This window comes from Acromyrmex echinatior, unplaced genomic scaffold (assembly GCF_024713525.1).
Source record: "Acromyrmex echinatior isolate Ae372 unplaced genomic scaffold, ASM2471352v2 Scaffold20, whole genome shotgun sequence".
Taxonomy (NCBI): Eukaryota; Metazoa; Arthropoda; class Insecta; order Hymenoptera; family Formicidae; genus Acromyrmex; species Acromyrmex echinatior.
Window position 1 is genome coordinate 1,242,803 of NW_028259054.1, and position 18,957 is coordinate 1,261,759.

At 34.0% G+C, this 18,957-nt stretch overlaps 1 protein-coding gene and 2 pseudogenes across 7 annotated transcripts in view; 2 read left to right on the forward strand and 1 right to left on the reverse strand.

Moving 5' to 3' along the window:
- Gs2 (glutamine synthetase 2) overlaps positions 1-18,957 on the reverse strand; it is a 200,833-nt gene that overhangs the window by 114,479 nt on the left and 67,397 nt on the right. For 3 of the 7 annotated variants that reach the window (XM_087416331.1, XM_011056241.2, XM_087416334.1), the window contains exon 2: positions 1,430-1,581. The exons of the other annotated variants lie outside the window; for them this stretch is intronic. In XM_087416331.1, the coding sequence (XP_087272457.1) occupies positions 1,430-1,572 (143 nt within the window). In that variant the 5' untranslated portion in view covers positions 1,573-1,581. The remainder of the gene's footprint in view (positions 1-1,429; positions 1,582-18,957) is intronic. 7 annotated transcript variants of the gene reach the window in all.
- On the forward strand, positions 7,671-14,171 carry LOC147906599 (uncharacterized; annotated as a pseudogene).
- Positions 14,180-17,785, forward strand: LOC147906600 (uncharacterized; annotated as a pseudogene).

Below are 18,957 nucleotides of genomic sequence, written 5' to 3' on the forward strand. Positions count from 1 at the left end.
TGCGTTTAAAAAAGTAACGAAATCAGTAACTCCGTTACTTCCTATACAGCATCAATTATTGCGGAAAATTTTCAGAAATGTTTCAACGTTTCACATCTCATGTGCAACAATTCTAAAAGAATTCTACTAATATGTTATGAAACATTTTAATAGTAATGTTTCTAAAATCATATCATATGCAATAAATTGAAAAGCATATTTAAACAGAACAAAAAATCAACATTATGATAAAACGACTAAAAAATGGTTAAGTCTTTTTTTTATCGATCAGTTTAACGTCATTTTGATATTATTGTGACTTGTTCTACCTTAATTGCGAAAAACTTTTATATATGAATGGGACTTTTCAGGAAAAAATGTTTCATATAAAACTATATAAAAATTGACATATTTTATTATATATACAATTATATATAATTATATATAAAATATGTTCATATATATATATATTAGGTGTTGGAATTAATTCGTAGCGTTTTTTAATGAAAGAATGTTATTTATTTCACATGAGCATTAAAAAATACATTAATGAAAGTACTTCCCATCACTTGTAAAACGCTACGAATTAATTCCAACACCTAATATATATATATATAAAACATTTTTTCCTGGATTGTTCTGCTTTAGTTGCGAAAACTTTTATATATGAATAATAATATTGGAAACTCTCTGCAGGTATGGTTTTTTAACAGTGATTATGTACATATGTGCTTATACATATAAAATGATTAATTAATCAAAATAGTTGACGATGTAATTACTATTTTTGAAAAATAAATTTATTTAAGTTTATTTCAATAACCGGATCTCTGTTCACTGTAAACAGATCACAAAACTTTTAATAAATTTTGAGTGCTTCAGAAATGATATTTAAATATATGTTCAAAATTGATACTCAAATAATATTTAAATTTATTATATTGACATAATAAATTAAAATATTATTTAAGTATTAATCAGGTATATATTTTAATATCATTTTTATAGTAACATTTCATAGAAATTGCGAAATATGTTTTCAACATTTCTGAGAGAGCTCTGAAATAGTAAAATATCCGCGATTTCTGCACATGAAATCTTATTAAAAGATTAATGAAATGTCACAGAGAGAGAATCTGCAACCTTTTTAAAATATTACCAAAAAAATTGCAGGTACATACTTGCAAACATATTTCGCAATTTCTGTGAAATGTTTCACTTTTCAGTTAAAATATTTCTGACATATTTCTGAAAATGATATTTCAGTGCTGTATAGGTTTTTCATGTAACGCTAACAACCCTAACAACAAGATAAAAAGAACAGTGCTTTTAATACATTCAATTATATTTGTGCTGTACAGTCAGTCGTATGAATGCCATATTAATTCTTAGATTACACAATTTTCGGTTTTAATGAGTGCGGAAACGTATGCGTAAGTTTATTGATTACCGCATTTTATCGAGCGAGAAGCGTTTTCCACGTCTTGTCTCATGAAGGTCATTATTTGTTTCGTATCGTGCGGGTATCGCGGCGATGACAAACTTCATAGCCATTTTGCAATAGTGCTTATAGAAAAAGATGACTTCTTCCATGCCGCATTGCTGAAATATATAACATCTATATATGTAATATATATGTCATGTTACTGTAATATATCATTATAATGTCAGATATACAGACTCTGATACATTCAAGGTTACTATCATATCAGAACATAACATTTATTGATATAATATTAATATACGTCTATGTTATGTTTAGTTACTCAAATATGTTATGTTACAGTAATATTGTATATCAGACAATGTTTCATAAATACAGTGTTTCATAAATACATGTCAATACCTTAGGAGATATAAATCTATTCACTAAAATAAGTAAAAAACGTCATATGGATATATGTGCTATGATAGTGATTGACCATTAATATGAAAATTATCAAAATGAAGAAAAAAATTCAGAAAATGAAAAGGAGATAAATTTAATAAAATTCCAAGTGTAGGATAAGGACCTATTGTTGTTTTGATGTTTAGTGGTTTATCTTTTCTAAATTTAAGTGTTCATTTAGGTAGGGGAGACTGGGGCTAATAGACTCATTTTTTAGTTTCGAATTTTTACAGACAAAATTAAGAGACTTATCGAAAAAATGAATTCTACACCAGTTATTACATACATTTGACTACCTAATAATATTTTAATAATAAGGGGAAACTAATAATTAATATGAAAAAAAAATACATTTTACTAATGCATTCCATCTGATTCGACTAGCCCCGGGACCGAGGTAATTCGACTAAGATTATTAAAATAAAGATTAATGTATTTTAAGCTACATCTTTGGCATCTTTTACATATTAATAAAACTTTTATAAAAATATATTTTAAACACAAACATTCGCTTCGCAGGACAAACAATACTTCTTTTTGCAATATTTGTTCATTTCGTGCAAAAACACGTTGAATAAGCCTAGTTTTCGAGATTGGACATGAGGGAACTAAACTTATAACATTTACCACTGAGGAAAATCTCTTTAAAGGAATAAAATTTTGAGTAAGTATTATAAGAGTCGTCACTAAATGAGTCATACAGTTCCATGCTGTGATTAGTTTACTATCTCCATCCGTTCAGTTTTTAAAAATATTAACAATATATGATAACAGAGACAAAAATAATCTGTTGGACTTTATTAAGTAAGAACTACATTTACTATCCAAGTAGAAATCAAGTATCTCAGATAATCATATACAATAGTAAAACAAAAACTTTAAGAATAAAAATATTTACTTAGGTGTACGATTTAAAGTTGTGGTATAACTTCTATCATAGATGTGTTTGCAACAACAAGATGTTACAGCAGACTTAGTGGCAGTCGCTGCTGCGTGCTCAGATTGCACGTTTACACATGTCTTGCGTGTTGTGTTTTTAATGTAGCCTCGATTATTCTACTTACCCCTATTCTATAACTAACCCCGATCTTCCCTACGCCATATATTTGTGCCGCTTCATTTAGCTCCTGTTGAAAATTCTTGTAAGTTTTTTGTACTAGATCTTAAAAGAGTTGTATGTGATCAATCAGGATTACTATATGAACGTATATGATCATATAAGAATCTTATATAATTTGTTCATGAATCTCACCAATAATATTTAATGACCTTAGGAATCTAGAATGAATCGTACACAAACATCTATATCGCAATGAAAAAAATCTTGCCTTAGCTTTATAAGAAACTTTTAAAAGATAGTTTCTTTACGGGATTATCTAAGAATGTGATATTAATTATATATGATTCTGAAGTGTTTCATGAAAAATCACTTATCAGTTTTAAGAAACACAGTTACAGAATAATTTATTTTCTAAGATACAAGAATCTAGCATGAATCGTACACAATGATTTTGTATAGCAATGAAAAGATCTTGCCTTAACCATATAAGAAACTCTTAAAAAATAATTTTTTTACAGGATCATCCAAAAATATGATAATCATACACGACGATTTATATCGCAATGAAAAGATTTTAATTGCTAATTTAGCCTAATAAGATACTCTTAAGAAATAATTTTTTTACTCCAAAATAATAAAGATATCGATTATTCCAGTAAATGGAATTATTAAATGAACAGAAACTGGATTGAATATATGAAATAAAAAAGAAAAATTAACAAAAAAATTTGTTAGAATACTGAAAATGGCTGAATAAAAATTCGAAACATACATTATCACTATCTTAATGATTTGATTATAATTTCACTATAATAACTGATGTTTTATTTACTGTTTTACTTAACTTTCATGCTCCTTTCCCAAATTAAGTTTGGTTTAGGTCGAAAAGTCGTTATTTAATTTATAAAATAATAATGAAAAGAATTAAAAGAAATTGAAAAGGACACATTATGAGTCAGATGCAGAAGACGTTGCAAATAACACCTATAAGGCATAAAATTTCTTTATTTTACTAAACGTGCTTACATGTTTCGGCTCACTTTTGAATCCTCCTCAGAGACAACACAAACTAACATAAACTATAAATAAAAATTATCTTGTCATGATGAGCTCCCCTACCTCGAGAATTTAAATGCCAGAATTAAACCCAAAAAGAGAAAGAAAAAAGAAAAATAAACGAAAATAAGGAAATAATGGAAATATCGAAATAGAGAATATGAAAAACTAATTTATCAAAAAATTTTAAGATTATAATTAATTATTCTGAAAATAAGGACGCTCACTCTGATCACAAATCACAAACTATATCGCCAACATTACTATTAATATTCTCGAGACTTCCATGGGTGCTTTCTATATAACTGTTATGTGTTTCGCGGGTTTTCTCTGTGTCTAGATCCATTCTTGAAATGCCAATGTTTCGTGAGCCTTGCAGTCCACTTCATCAGGACAAGGAGCAATCTGATACTGAGCTGTTCCTTCAGGCCCTTCCTTTTTTATATTACGCTGCTTCTTGGAATGGGGGTAGGTGGGAAGAGGAAGAGGGGAGTGGAAGAAGAGGTGGTGGAATTTGGTTGATCTTCAATAATCGGGAGAATGGTCTTCCATATTTTATTTATGTGGTAGTCATTATCTCTATTTAGATTATTAGGGTGTTTTTGTATCTCTATAGCTTCTCTATACTTTCTTGAAAAGTATGATGTAACGTTGACTATCGTGGTCGCTTTATCAAATAGTATTTGATGTCCTGTTTCGATGTTGTGTTCTGCTAATGCCGACTGCGTGGCGTGTTTTAGCCTGACATCATGTTGGTGTTCTTTTATCCGTAGGACCATTCTCCCGATTTCTCCAACGTATACTTGTCCGCAGGAACAAGTATTTTGTATACTCCTGCGGAGCTGAGTGAAAGTCTTTGACCTTTAGGATTTCTTAAGATTTATCCTATCGTTTTGAGTGATTTGAAGATAGTTTGGATATTGTGTTCGTTTAATATCCTGTCAATCCGATTTGTTGTTCCTTTGACATATGGGAGAATAGATAGGATCCTATCGTCTGGTTGTGTGTCAGAGACCGTTGTCTTGTTTGCATATTTTTTGATTATCTTGGTTATATCTTTTTTGTCGTGTCCGTTTTTATGTAAGGCTAGTTTTAGGTAGTTGAGTTCTGTCTGTAGATGTTCTTTGTTAGAGATGGTGAAAGCTCTATGTACAAGTGAGTTGATTACTGACTGTTTTTGTGCTGAGTGATGGTGCGACTCGGCATGTAAGTATCTGTCTGTGTGTTGGTTTTCTGTACACTTGGGTGGCGTCGGCTTTCTTAGAGACAAGAATGTCTAAGAAAGAGAGTTTTCCGTTTTCCTCTATGTCTATAGTGAGGATATTTGGATGTTGTCTGTTGAGGAAAATAAGGAATTTTCAGAGTTCAGCTCTGCCCTGTCTCCGTATCACGAATATGTCGTCCACATAACGGAGCCAAACTTCTGGTTTTTTTTTTGTTTTTCTGAGGATCTCTTTCTCAAAGTGCTCCATAAGATGTTGATTACAGGAAAAATAGGAGAGCCCATCACTGCTCCTGACGTTTATTCGTAAAATTGGTTGTTATAGGAGAAGTAGGTGGTTGTTAAGCAGTGCTCTATTAGCGGGATGAGGCCGGAGGGGATTTCATGTGAGGATTTTATTACATTTATTGTGTCTTTTATTGGGACTTGTGTGAAAAGGGATTTTACGTCGAAGCTTACGAGTAGATTTGTGAGACGTAGTCGGATTTTTTGAATTTTTTATATGTCCGTTGAATTGGTTATGTGTGATTCGGACCAGTGAGAGGTTGTAGTGTTTGTGCTAGGAAGCGGAATAAGTTGTATGTTGGGAAGTGTATGGCGCTGACAATCGATCTGAGAGAAATGTTAGGTTTGTGTACTTTTGTTAGTTCGTACAATCTTGGTGACAGAGGATTTGTAGGTTTTAATGTTGTTGCACTGAGAATGTTGCTTTTCTCCACAAGGATCTTGGTGTTCTGTGCGATTATATTGGTTGGATCTTTGTCAAGCTTTTTGTACGCTTTGTCCAAGAGAAGATTCTTCATCTTTGTCTTGTAGTCTGATGTATTCATGACTACTGTCGTGTTGCCTTTGTCGGTTGGAAGCACGATGATGTCTGGTGGAGGGGGTTTGACTTTAGAAAGGATGTTGGTTATCTGTCTACGGATATTATCTACTTGTTCTGATGGGAGTCGGTAAATGGTAGACTCTATTTGACTGATAATCTCTTCTTTTAGAACTTTTCTAAGTGCCACTGCGAAATTAGGGCCATTGGCAAGCGCAGATATAGTGTTTTGAGACCTTTGTTGGATAAGTTTTTGACGTTAGAAAGGGTTGAGAGTTTTTTGTGAGGGGTAAGGTTTGTATATTTCTGTTTTTGTTTTCAGAAGATTGAGTGAGAGTCTTCATGGCTTGTTCGTATGTAATACAATCTAAGGTTTGCCAGATGTCATGTCGTATCGTAAGCGGATAGGAACAGGTGGAGTTTAAAAGTTTTATGGGAGATATGGGCTATTTGTGACTTAGTAAAGTGGGATGCGTTCTTTAATGAGGATGAGACTGGTTTTATGAAGGATATTTTTGGATTTGTGAGTTCCTAAGTGGTCCTTGAATTGTAGGAACTTTGGGATGATGTTATTATCCCTGCAGCGTTTTAGGAATGCCAAGTTTGATAGATTCTTGGCTAGGGAAGATCTGAGTTTGTTGAAAGTTTACTTTAGCAATGATACTTTCCCCTTAGAGGTATTTAATATAATTCTTAGAGATATTTAATAATATTCTTGAGACTTCCATGGATGCTTTCTTATGATATTGAATAATTCATTATTATGAATTATTCAAAAACCGATTCTTGATATTTTGACCAGTCAGTATCAGATACAGTGAGTCAGTTTTAGTTTTAGCTAGTATTATTCAAGATTACAAATGGAAAAATTTAACATTAAAACGCTAATCAATTCTATGAAAATGAAAGTTGGAAAATAATAAATCACGCCAGAAAGAGTCATTACTATGTACGATACACTGACTAAGTGCGACAACAACTCGACCATTTATAGCTTGTCTATATCGAGAGGTAAGCCTTTGGAAGCCCCTCCATATCCGTCTGCAAGTTGAATCCGTGCGTCTGTTTCCTGATGAATATCATCTCCGAAATCAATCTCTTCCTGTGTAGTAAGATTCCTCGTCCAATATTGTAACGTTGTCTCAATCGAAATCATGGCTTTCTTGTAACCGATGCTCCGTTATAACATTACGAGTAGACATATTCCATCGGATATGGTTTTTATGCTCCATAATTTTTGAGTTGTCTATACGTCTGTCCCACATAACTCACGTCGCAAATCTTACACGAAATCTTATAAATAACATTTGACTTCTTGTCATGTGATAAAGAGTCCTTATGCATCCTAATTCTCGTAATTTATTGATACTATGAAACGATATCCTCATATGATCGCTATTCAAACTTTACTTCTCAGTAATATCACGAACGAAAGGAACAGTGAACCACGAAGGCTGCATTACATCCATTATAAAAGTAATGCGCATTTTCTGGGAAAAATAGATTTATTGATCGTAGCGGTACAAATGCTCAAAATTCTTCAAAATACTCTCCCCCTAAATCAATACACTTGCGGAGACGTGTCTGCCTGGAAGGCACGCTGAAACTCCTCGACGGGAATATCTCTTAGGAACGTTGTAACATGCTTTTGGATGTTTTCCACGGACTCCCAATGCTTTCCTTTCAGCTTTCTCTTCAGACGGGGAAACAAAAAAAAGTCGCACGGAGCCAAGTCGGGACTGTAAGGGGACTGAGGGACCACCGGGGTGTTGCTCCGGGCCAGGTAGTTGGCAACGATGAAGGCCGTGTGGCTGGGAGCATTGTCATGGTGGAGCTTGATCGCGTCTTTGATGTCAGCCCTCACGCGCGCGACCCGGCGTTTCAATCTCTTGAGCACCTCCAGGTAGAAGGCTGAGTTGACAGTTTCTCCCTGCGGTACAAACTCAAAATGGACGATTCCTCGGACGTCAAAAAAGAAAAGGTCGGTTTGTGATACCAACTCGAATTCTATCTCATTATTCTACCTCATTATTCCTAATCATTGTAACATCTAAAAAATTCAATCTATAATATCACTCCCCATTTTCATAGTGAACTGAAGCCTTGGATGCTAAGAATTAAAAATATCAAGAATGGAACTAACCGAAGATTCAGACACCGCCATGAGTATATCGTCAACATATCTATATTAAAAAGACAAATCGGAAACCGAATCAAAGCCAAAGCTATACTCTTCAACTTTCGCATAATTATATCTACGATGACGGGAGACAACAAAGAGTCTATAAGAGTATCGTAATTCTGCTTATATATAACACTAAAAACAAAGAAAGTAGAATTTAAAATAAACTGAAAGAAAGTAGAATTTAAAATAATTTGCTTTAATGAATTTCTCCTTAGGTAAACAACAATCTCTAGAAATAAACCGTCAATGGTCTTTGATACAGTCCATCGCATAGTCAATAGGAACGTTAGTGAAGAGACTAACAATATCCAATGACTGATTAACTGAAATTAATTACTCAACCGCCAATCATCAAGTTCCTTAACAAGTTAAAAGTTATTTTTTATATGACTATCCGCCTTAAGAACTGTTTTAATGATAGTACTATGAAGAAACACTACCAACAAATACGAAGCTATTTATCAAAGAAATTACTATTATACGAAAGGGACAATCCTGTTATCTTTGAAAGAGGCCCTCGGAAGTATCCCATTATTATATAACAAACTTTTATATGTGGAATTAGATATATACGAGGTCTGTCCCAAAAGTATCCGACCTATCTCCATTTTTCGGCGCTTGGCTTATTCTTCGTCATCCGGTTGGTGGCATCCTTCGAAGTAGTCCCCATTTGATTGAACAACACGCTCATATCGATGCTTCCACTTCCCAAAGCAGTCTTGAAAGTCAGTTATTGGAATCGCCTTTAGTGCATTCGTCGCATTGATTTCAACAGTCTTCTTGTCGTCGAATCGGTGTCCTTTAAGCGGCATTTTCAATCGAGGAAATAGCCAAAAGTCGCAGGAAGCTACGTCGGGACTGTACGGAGGCTGGCGAAGCTGTATAACACTGTGTTTTGATAAATACTGCTGCACAAGGTTTGATGCATGCGCGGGAGCATTGTTTTTTCGGTCATTTTTAGCTACTTAAAAATCCGATGAACGTGAAAAAGACACTGTAAACAAATACACACTGCGTATGAACTATACGTCCTACTAGTGTCGGCGACCAACCGATAAGTTCGTAAGGTCCTACTGTTGACGTGCCTGCCCGGTAGAGGTCGCTAGAACACTTTGGCGCGAAGATATAAATGCAGGTCGGATACTTTTGGGACAGACCTCGTACTTTTCTTCCTTCCAACTAACCAATAAACCCGTTACAATCCTTCTCGTCGGATACTTTTCAATGACCTCATAAGTATTCACATCCTAAAGTATCTCATTTATCTTGGAAATATACACCTGTGTATTCAATGTCACACTACTCCTATTTGCACGAGTAAAAATAACCTGTCATTTATATCTCTTAAAAAAATCCTAGTGTCTTTCGCTAGCTATAACAAATTCCTATCTACTTTCATACAATGTAGGGAATAAGAAGCTAAGTTATTTAATACAGGAAGTGAGTGGTTCGAGATTGAGATCCATTCATCAATAGGCAATTTGTAAATATTGCTTTCAATATACTTAATAAGATCGACTGTTAAATTTCATCTATTATTCAAAGGTAAGATTATTATTTTCTAATTGTATCTTACAAGGGCTCAAAAGTGAGTCGAAACATAGTAAGTGCGTTTAATAAAATAAAGAAGTTTTATATCTTATAGGTATATTATTTGCATACATCTTCTGCGCCTGACTCCTAATGCCCTTGTCTTTTCCAATTTCTTTCGATTTGTAAGGAGTCTTTGTTAGTTTGATTTGTTAAAAAGAATTAATTTTTAGCCAAAATGAATTCTTTTAAATTTCATTCAACTTCTTGCTTATCCCATTCTATTTTATTTACTAGGATACGAACAATAAATTACACGAAATTCCAATAGTATTCTTGTTCTATATTTTCATAATGACACTCTTATATTCTTGCAAGATTTACGTTACATACGCGCAAAATTTACGTAACCTGCACTCAAGATTCATGTAACATGCTTATAAGATTCATATAACATGGATATAAGATTCTTGATTTATCTACAAATATCGTATGCGATATATTCTTATACGATCTTGTATGTTCAAAATTCATATGTAAAAATTTTTTTGGAAGATCTCACAAGAATTTTTCTTGTAAAAATTTACAGCACACACATAGGCTCCATTCCTTTACGAAATCTACGACATCTAAAAGGCATTGTTAAGTGCCTTTTGAATGTATTTTACGATTATTACTTTAGGCATTTTGATGAAAAATTAAACCTACAATATTATAACATCTCAAAATAGTAATTTTATTTATGAAGAATAATTATCTAGTGAATAATATGTAAATTACAATAAATGATCAATAACTAAAAAATGAACTTTTTCAATTACAATTATTGATCACCTTTTCATTTTTGTAATTTTTGCTTGAATTAAAAAAATTCATAATATGTAGGAGATATTCATAACCTTGTATTAACGATATATGATGAAAAAAAGTTATATTATAAATTGTTTCATAAAAATATAATTTATCTATTTGACTATGTACGCTTAGCTGAACTATTAAGTATTTCTTAATTATGTATTACAGTTTTTCTTACAAGTTCAATTTGATGGACTGGAAAATAAAAACGGATTGTAAATTGAATATTTTATTCATATATAATATGAAGTTAATAAAGATCAGTTTATTATTAGGTTGTAAAATTAGTTATTAATTTGACTTAGAGTTTAATATATAGAAAATAAATTCACAGCAAATGGTCAATCACTGTATACTTTACTCTATATATATATATGTGTATATATATATATATATATGTGTACATATATATATATATATATATATATATACATAAAGTATACAGTGATATACTCTCTCTCTCTCTCTCTCTCTCTCTCTCTCTCTCTATATATATATATATATATATATATATATATATTACAGATATGTACATACAGGATATTTCCTCTTGATCATCTCAAATATCTTCGTTCTTTTTAACGATACGAGAAAATACCAAAGGAGAAAGTTGTCCGATGCGAAGGAGTACATATCATGATGAGCAAAAAATTTTTTCATATTTTTGAAATTTCAAGGTAACCTCCTGTTCAAATTTACCGTTCAAAATCTCTCCCTGCACGAAGGGAATTGGTAGCAGTGGGCGGAACTGAACGGCGTTGCAAGCACTTCCATTCCGCTTCTCTTTGTCTGTATGCATGCGTTAGTTCTCCTTCGAGTGCTCCTCCTTTTTCTCCTTTTTGTTGTGCTTTGTTAGCTTGCTTTTATATTATGCTGTAGCGAATGCAAAACGTTTCAATCTGAAAGGCTTTCTTTCTTTTTATGAGAGATTGTACAGCGTCGAATGATACAATCTTTACGTGGCCACAATAAAGTAACCTCATGCAAGATCCGTGCCTTACGAGCACATTTTCGATGCAAACATACTCAAGGCCCTCGTGGCACCTCGGATAGCACATAGCAATAGTAATCCTCCCTTTCAAACAAATCATCGAGGATACTAATCACTCATTGTACACATAAGTATAGTAATCCTCCTTTCAAGCAAATTATCGAGGATACTGATTGCTCATTACATACATATTCGGTACAGTAATCCTCCCTCCAAGTACATCATCGAGGATGCTACTCGCTAATTATATTGCTACATATATTAGGCTTTGCATTATGATAAGGTTATACATCTAGGTTATCTTTCATAATCGACTATCCAGTAAATATTATTCATAGAATGTGAATTATATAACGTATTCCTGTTTTAGAAACTTGTATCCTTCCTTGCGTTCATATAAGTTTTATTATAAGTTTGTGCATTTTATTTCACAGATCAATAAAAATTAAATATTTGGTCCTTCGAGCCGGATACGGTGAGCGACGAGAAAGGATGAGGCTTAGTCACATTTATAGTCAGTTGAACAACAGTTCGCTTTATCAGATGTCATAGCTCATGCTTATTGTAATTTTACGAAGAATGGCGTGATTAACCTAACCTCACAAGAAATACATGCACGACTCTCCATTCTTGAGGATGACTGGGAACAATTTTCTCTGGAACATAGAGCAATCACGAAAGCGATCAACGAATTGTCTTCAGACGATAAGTCAATTATTCAGGATCATCTTTATTTTACAAATAACCTATTTATCGCGACACATGAATATTATGTCGATCGAAAAATTGAACGCATTGTTTGATCAAGATCAAGGAGGCATCCCAAGTTCTTCAACATCCAACTTCATTCCCCTCGTCAGGTTATCGATTCTTTTCCATCATGCACAGCTCCCACGTATTGACCTTCCTAAATTTAATGGAACATTATCTGACTGGCTATCATTTAAAGATTTATTTAGTTCGCTTGTCATAGACAATATTATGTTATCTCCGATAGAAAAGCTTCAGTATTTAAAAACAAGTCTTCTTGGACCTGCTGTTCTTCTGTTAAAAAATACTACATTATCAACAGATAATTTTCAAAAAGCATGAGAAGCCTTAATCTCATATTATGAAAAGAAACGATTAGTTAATGCAACATTACAGTCATTACTTTCATTGAAACGTATAACTAGAGAATCAGCTAACGAACTAGAAAGACTGTATACATAGATTACGCAAATTTATAGAACGTTTGAAAATTTGAATCGTCCAGTTTCTTGGGATGACTTCCTTATCTTTATAATTGTACAACGTCTTGACTCGGAGTCCATTAAAGCTTGGGAACAACATTTTGGCTCATCCAAGGAGCTTCCATCTTGGACTGATTTCAATAATTTTCTTGTAACATGTTTATTATTTCTGAAAGCTTACGAAATATCTAGAGCTGTAAATTTTGGTCCTCAACCAAAGAGTTCAGCGAAAGCTCATTATTACGGCAAGTCAAAGGACAGCAATTCTATAACGCAAAAACAATGTCATATTTGCTCGGGAAATCATTATACTATGTCATGTCCACAGTATACAAATCAGTCAATACAACAGCGACTGGAATTTGTAAAAAAGCACAAACTCTGCTACAATTGTTTAGGTTTGCACCGCCTTGGTCAATGTAAAAGTACTAGACGTCAAAAGTGCGCTTCAAAACATCATACCACGATTCATCAGGCATCGAATTCTCGAAATATGATTAAATCTTCGCGAACAGAATCGACTGTATCCACCTCCGCATTGTCAAACACAAAGGTCTTGCATTCTTCAGTTGAGCATATTCCCAGTTCGCCTAACGTTTTACTTGTAACCGTTTTAATCAAAATTATCACATCTTCAAGAGAAACCTACAATGTAAGAGTGCTCTTGAATCAAGGATCTGAGATATCATTAGTAACTGAACGTCTCACACAAAGGTTACGTCTGCCCCGTACACCATCAATTCTCTCTCTAGTGGGAATTGGAGCAGAAATCAACCAGGACTAACATCCATCACGTTGACTACCCATTTCGCATTCAATTATAGACTTACTATTTCAGTACATATATTATCAAAACTCACATTATCTATTCCATCTGTGGCAGCCAATCCTCATGGAATCATCTTAACAACTTAGAACTAGCAGATCTCAATTACAACATTCTTGGGTCGATAGATATACTAGGACTGTGTAAATGCCTACAGTCAAATCTTAGAAGAAGGAATAATTAAAGGTTCTGCTAACGCTCCCATCGCTCAACAAACAAAGCTTAGATGGATTATTTCAGGACCCATTAATGATTAGAAGATCACAAAGATTTTATATCACTCTGGACAAAGAACTTCATGATATATTACACAAATTTTGAATTCTAGAAGAATTTCCGTTGACAAAGACCTCTCACAGTAAGTGACAAGGAATGTGAAAATCACTTCAAAGCTACTCAGAGACAATCAAGGGCGATATATCATCAAACTTCATCAAGGCACTACGACTAGCTACGAGATTGACACATCAACTCGAAACTAATTCCGATTACGCTCGTCGAATTTTTAAAGGAATACGAAAGTTTGAAACATATGCAGTTGATATCAGACGATAAACCATCTCCTGTACATTGTTGTTATCTACCTCATCATGGAGTTTTAAGAGAGCAGAGTACTAAATTAAGAGTCGTCTTCAATGGTTCCAGTCTTACCTCTTCAGGATATTCATTAAACGATCTTCTTCACACTGGGGAAAAAATTACAAACCGACTTATTTGATGTTCTGATATGGTTTCGAATGTTCCGTTACATGTTTTCCACTGATGTCGAAAAGATATTCAGACAAATAAAAGTCTATCCAGACCATTGGGCCTTTCAACATATTTTGTGGATTGATCCAGACAAGGGACTCCTCACCTACGAGCTTACCACAGTAACATATGGTTTGGTATGTGCTCCTTATATCGCAATGAGAGTCTTTCTACAACTAAAGGACGAGGGATTCAAATACCCTTTGGCTGTACCAATACTGGAAAGGGGAAGATATGTCGACGACATTTTTGGTGGCGCAGATTCTGTTGAACAAGTACAAGAAATTATCGATCAACTGATACAACTCTGCATGGCGGGCGGCTTTAATTTACAAAAATGGACGAATAATCATCCTTCTGTTCTCATGCGAGTTCCCACTGAGAAATGCATTTGAAGAAGAGAATTCTACCATTCACATTAATTACGATCTAACTGTTCACGCTCTCGGCAACCTTCCAAGGACAGTTTCAGTTCTCTTTAACATTACCTCACATTGAAGTTGTAACTAAGAGATTAATCTTATCCAACATATCAAAGTTATTTGATCTACTAGGATTTCTCTCGCCAATAATTATTTCTGCAAAGATCATCATACAAGAACTTTGGACTATTAAACAAAGTGGGACGACCCATTACCTGAACCAATAGCGAATAAGTGGCAGCAATTTATGGACAGTTTGCAGGATCTGAAAACACTTACCTTTCCCTGATGGATTGGACATCTGGCAATGTGACTGAACTACATGGATGCATCTCTTCTGCGATACATCTCAATCGGCTATGGCTGTCGTATACATTCGTACTGTTAACGAACAAGGAGAAATGATTACCACTCTGGTGGTTTCTAAGACAAAGGTGGCCCCTTTAAAAAGACTTACTATTCCATGCTTGAAACTGACCGGAGCTTTTCTGCTAACTAAACTAATATTTCATTTGTTGAATGCATTGGACAAACTAAATACATCTATTTTCATGTGGACTGATTTTTCGATCACTAACACGTGGATTACCCATCATCACGATGGAAAGACTTTGTGCATAACAGAATCTGCTATATTCAAGATACTTTGTCTCAAGCAATGTGGAGACTCATTCCTGGTAATGAAAATCCAGCTGATCTAGCTATAAGAGGCTTAACGCCTCGTAAACTTGCGACACAATCAATTTGGTAGACTGGACTATTTTGGTTGTCGCTATCATTAGAATATTGGCCAGTTTCACCGATTCCAGTGTCAACAGCTTCAAAAGAAATTCTTGAAGAGAAACCGATAAAGATTAACGTAGCTACAATCGCACCTAAGTTGTGGAATCTTGTACATAAATATTCGAGCTTAACTAAACTTCTTAGGATTACAGTTCTATGTCAAAGAGCTATTGTGAAATTCAGAAAGATCTCAATTCCATCCATGACTCTTACTACCAAAGAATTACATGACGCTAAAATGTTTTGGGTAAAATTCATTCAACAATCGAACTTCCATTAAGAATTTGCAATTCTTTCAAAGGATAATACGCTGCCTTCAATCCGCTGTTAATTTACGCCTTACATCATTTCTAGAGCCTTACACCATTCCAATAGTCTTTTGCGTTTAGGAGATCGATTACAACGTTCTCTCCTTTCATCTCCTGTCAAAGCGACATCTATTACTTTTATCGAGGAACTCACCTTTAACTAAACTCATCATTGCAGGTGCACATTTGCGTACCTTACATGGCGGTACTCAAGTCACCTTGAATTATATACGACATGATTACTGGATTATCGGCGGAAGATTTCTCGTACGATCATTTATCCTTAAATGTAAGATGTGCGCGATACCGGCAACAACGATTGATGGGGCAATTACCACCAGAGAGGATAACCTCCTTCTAGACCTTTCACCCATTCAGGGGTAGATAGTATGCAGGTCCATTTGTCATCAAAACGTGGAAAGGAAAAAACGCTAAGACTTATAAAGGATATATTGCTCTTTTCATTTATTATTCTACTTCCGCTATTCTTCACTTGAAACTCGTCATCGATTACACTGCAGAAGGATTTATAGCTGCTTTTAAAAGATTTACCGCGCGACGAGATATTTGCTCCATTCTGTGAAGTGTGGAACAAACTTTAAGGGCGCAGATGCAGAATTGCAAAGATTATTCACCTCGGTTACTCAAGAATCGGATAAACTCTACTGGCTAATGATGGAACCCAATGGCGGTTCAACCCACCATCTGCCCCACATTTTGATAAATGGTAAATGGGAGACAGGAGTTAAATCCGTAAAGTTTCACCTTCATCGAATCGTAGGAAAAAACTTGCTTACATATGAAGAGTTTACAATACTATTGACTCAAATAGAGGCTGTATTGAACTCCAGGCCTTTAAGTACCTTAACTGAAGATCCGGACGATCTCCAAGCATTAACGCTTGGTCATTTTCTAATAGCTTGTGCACCTACAGTACTTTCTGAGCTATCGATTGAGCAAACCAAAATTTCTCATCTTTCCAGGCGACATTAATACGACAAATGATAGAGAGCTTTTGGACTAAATGTCTAAGGAATGATCTAAGGAATGTTTACAACGCTACTTTGCTAGATACAAATGGAACAAGCCTAGTCCTTCATTATCGCTTGGAGCATTGGTTCTTGTGATCGACGAACAATATCCACCTTCAAAGTGACCTCTTGGCTGTATCATTCAAACTCATCCTGTCGGACTTACTCGAGTAATTATTATCCAAACTCGTACCTCATTACTGAAACGTCCTGTTGGGAAAGTATGTCCGCTTCCCATTACGAAATCTTGTAAGTTCATTCCGTTCGTTAATATCATTAACAAAGGCGGGCGGAATATGTTCAAATTTACCGCTCAAAATCTCTCCTCGAAGGGAGTTGGTAGCAGTGGGCGGTATCTGCACGGAACTGAGCGGCGTTGCAAGCACTTCCGTTCCGCTTTTCTCTTTCTGCATGCATTAGTTCTCCTTCGTGTTTTTTTGTTGTGCTTTGTTAGCTTGCTTTTATATTGTGCTATAGCGAATGAAAAACGTTTCAATCTGAAAGGTTTTCTTTCTTTTCATGAGAGACTTAATAAAAGGTTAAAGAAATGAGAAAAAATATACATAATATATATGTATTGCATAATAATATATAAAAAGTATATGTAATTATATATAAAATATTATTTAATTATATATATATATATATTTATTATTATAATTATATATATATATATATATTTTTTATATATTATTATATGTATATTATTGTGTACATTTTTTTTCTCGTATCCTTAACAGGTAATTTATGTTTAAAAACAAAGCAAAAATTGTTTTTCTAATTATTTTTCAATTCTTAATATTTTTCTAATATGTCGAACAGCGATTATAAAAAAGAAAGAAAACGTGTATAGATATTTTATATATATTACAAAAAAAAAAGAATTTCAGATACCGTTCAAGAGAAGTATTAAAAAATATTCTCTTTTGTACAAATTTAGATAACTCAGAATTAATATAAAATAATAACAATGCGTTTCGAATAAATTTCTTATTTATAACAATAATAATACTTAATTCGTAAGTATTTGATTGACGATTATAATTTGATATTATTTACGAAATAAGTGAGTTGTGAATGAAGTTAACTGTAGACATGCATAATAGCCGGGCATTCGCCCATGCTCAATTTTAGCATTTTTCCGATTTTTTATTTACGAAATATTTTATATTTTATTCTGACATATATTGACATAAAATTAGGTACAAATACAAATAAGTTTCCGTTTGACAAAAGATGGCGCCACTAGCAAGCTTAAAATTTCTGATGTTAAACATTATATCGTAAGGTTGGACATCTGTCAACAACATAACCTTGAAATACTAGCGATTTTGTATCAGCATCATATATTTTTTTTGCGAAAATGCCAAGTTTTGAGCCGAATAAGCATCATTTGCGGGAACTTTTGATTTACTTCTTTAATTTGAAGAAATCTGCAGCTGAGACTCGATTGCTTGTAGAAGCATATGATGAGGCTGCCTTCAGTGAGAGAAGTTGTCGTGAATGGTTTCAAAAATTTAAGAACGATGAATTTGACATCGAAGACAAAGAACGTAGCGGAAGGCCGAAAGTGTACGAAGACGCGGAATTGGAAGCATTATTGAATGAAGATTCGTGCCAAACGCAAAAAGAACTTACACTTACATTAGGAACGACTCAACAAGCAATTTCATATCGTTTGAAATCATTGGGAATGATTCAAAAGCAAGGGAATTGGGTTCCATATGAACTGAAGCCGAGAAACGTTAAACGCCGATGTTCCATATGTAAAATGCTGCTTGTCAGGCATAAATGAAAGGGTTTTTTACATCGTATAGTCACTGGTGATGAAAAATGGATCCACTACTACTTTGGATAACCTAAAGAAGAGGAAATCATGGGGATTACCTGGCCATGCTTCAACATCGACAGCCAAGCCGAATATTCATGGAAAAAAACTCATGTTGTGTATTTGGTGGGATCAGCTTGGTGTCGTGTATTATGAGTTGCTCAAACCGAACGAAACCGTTACTGGGG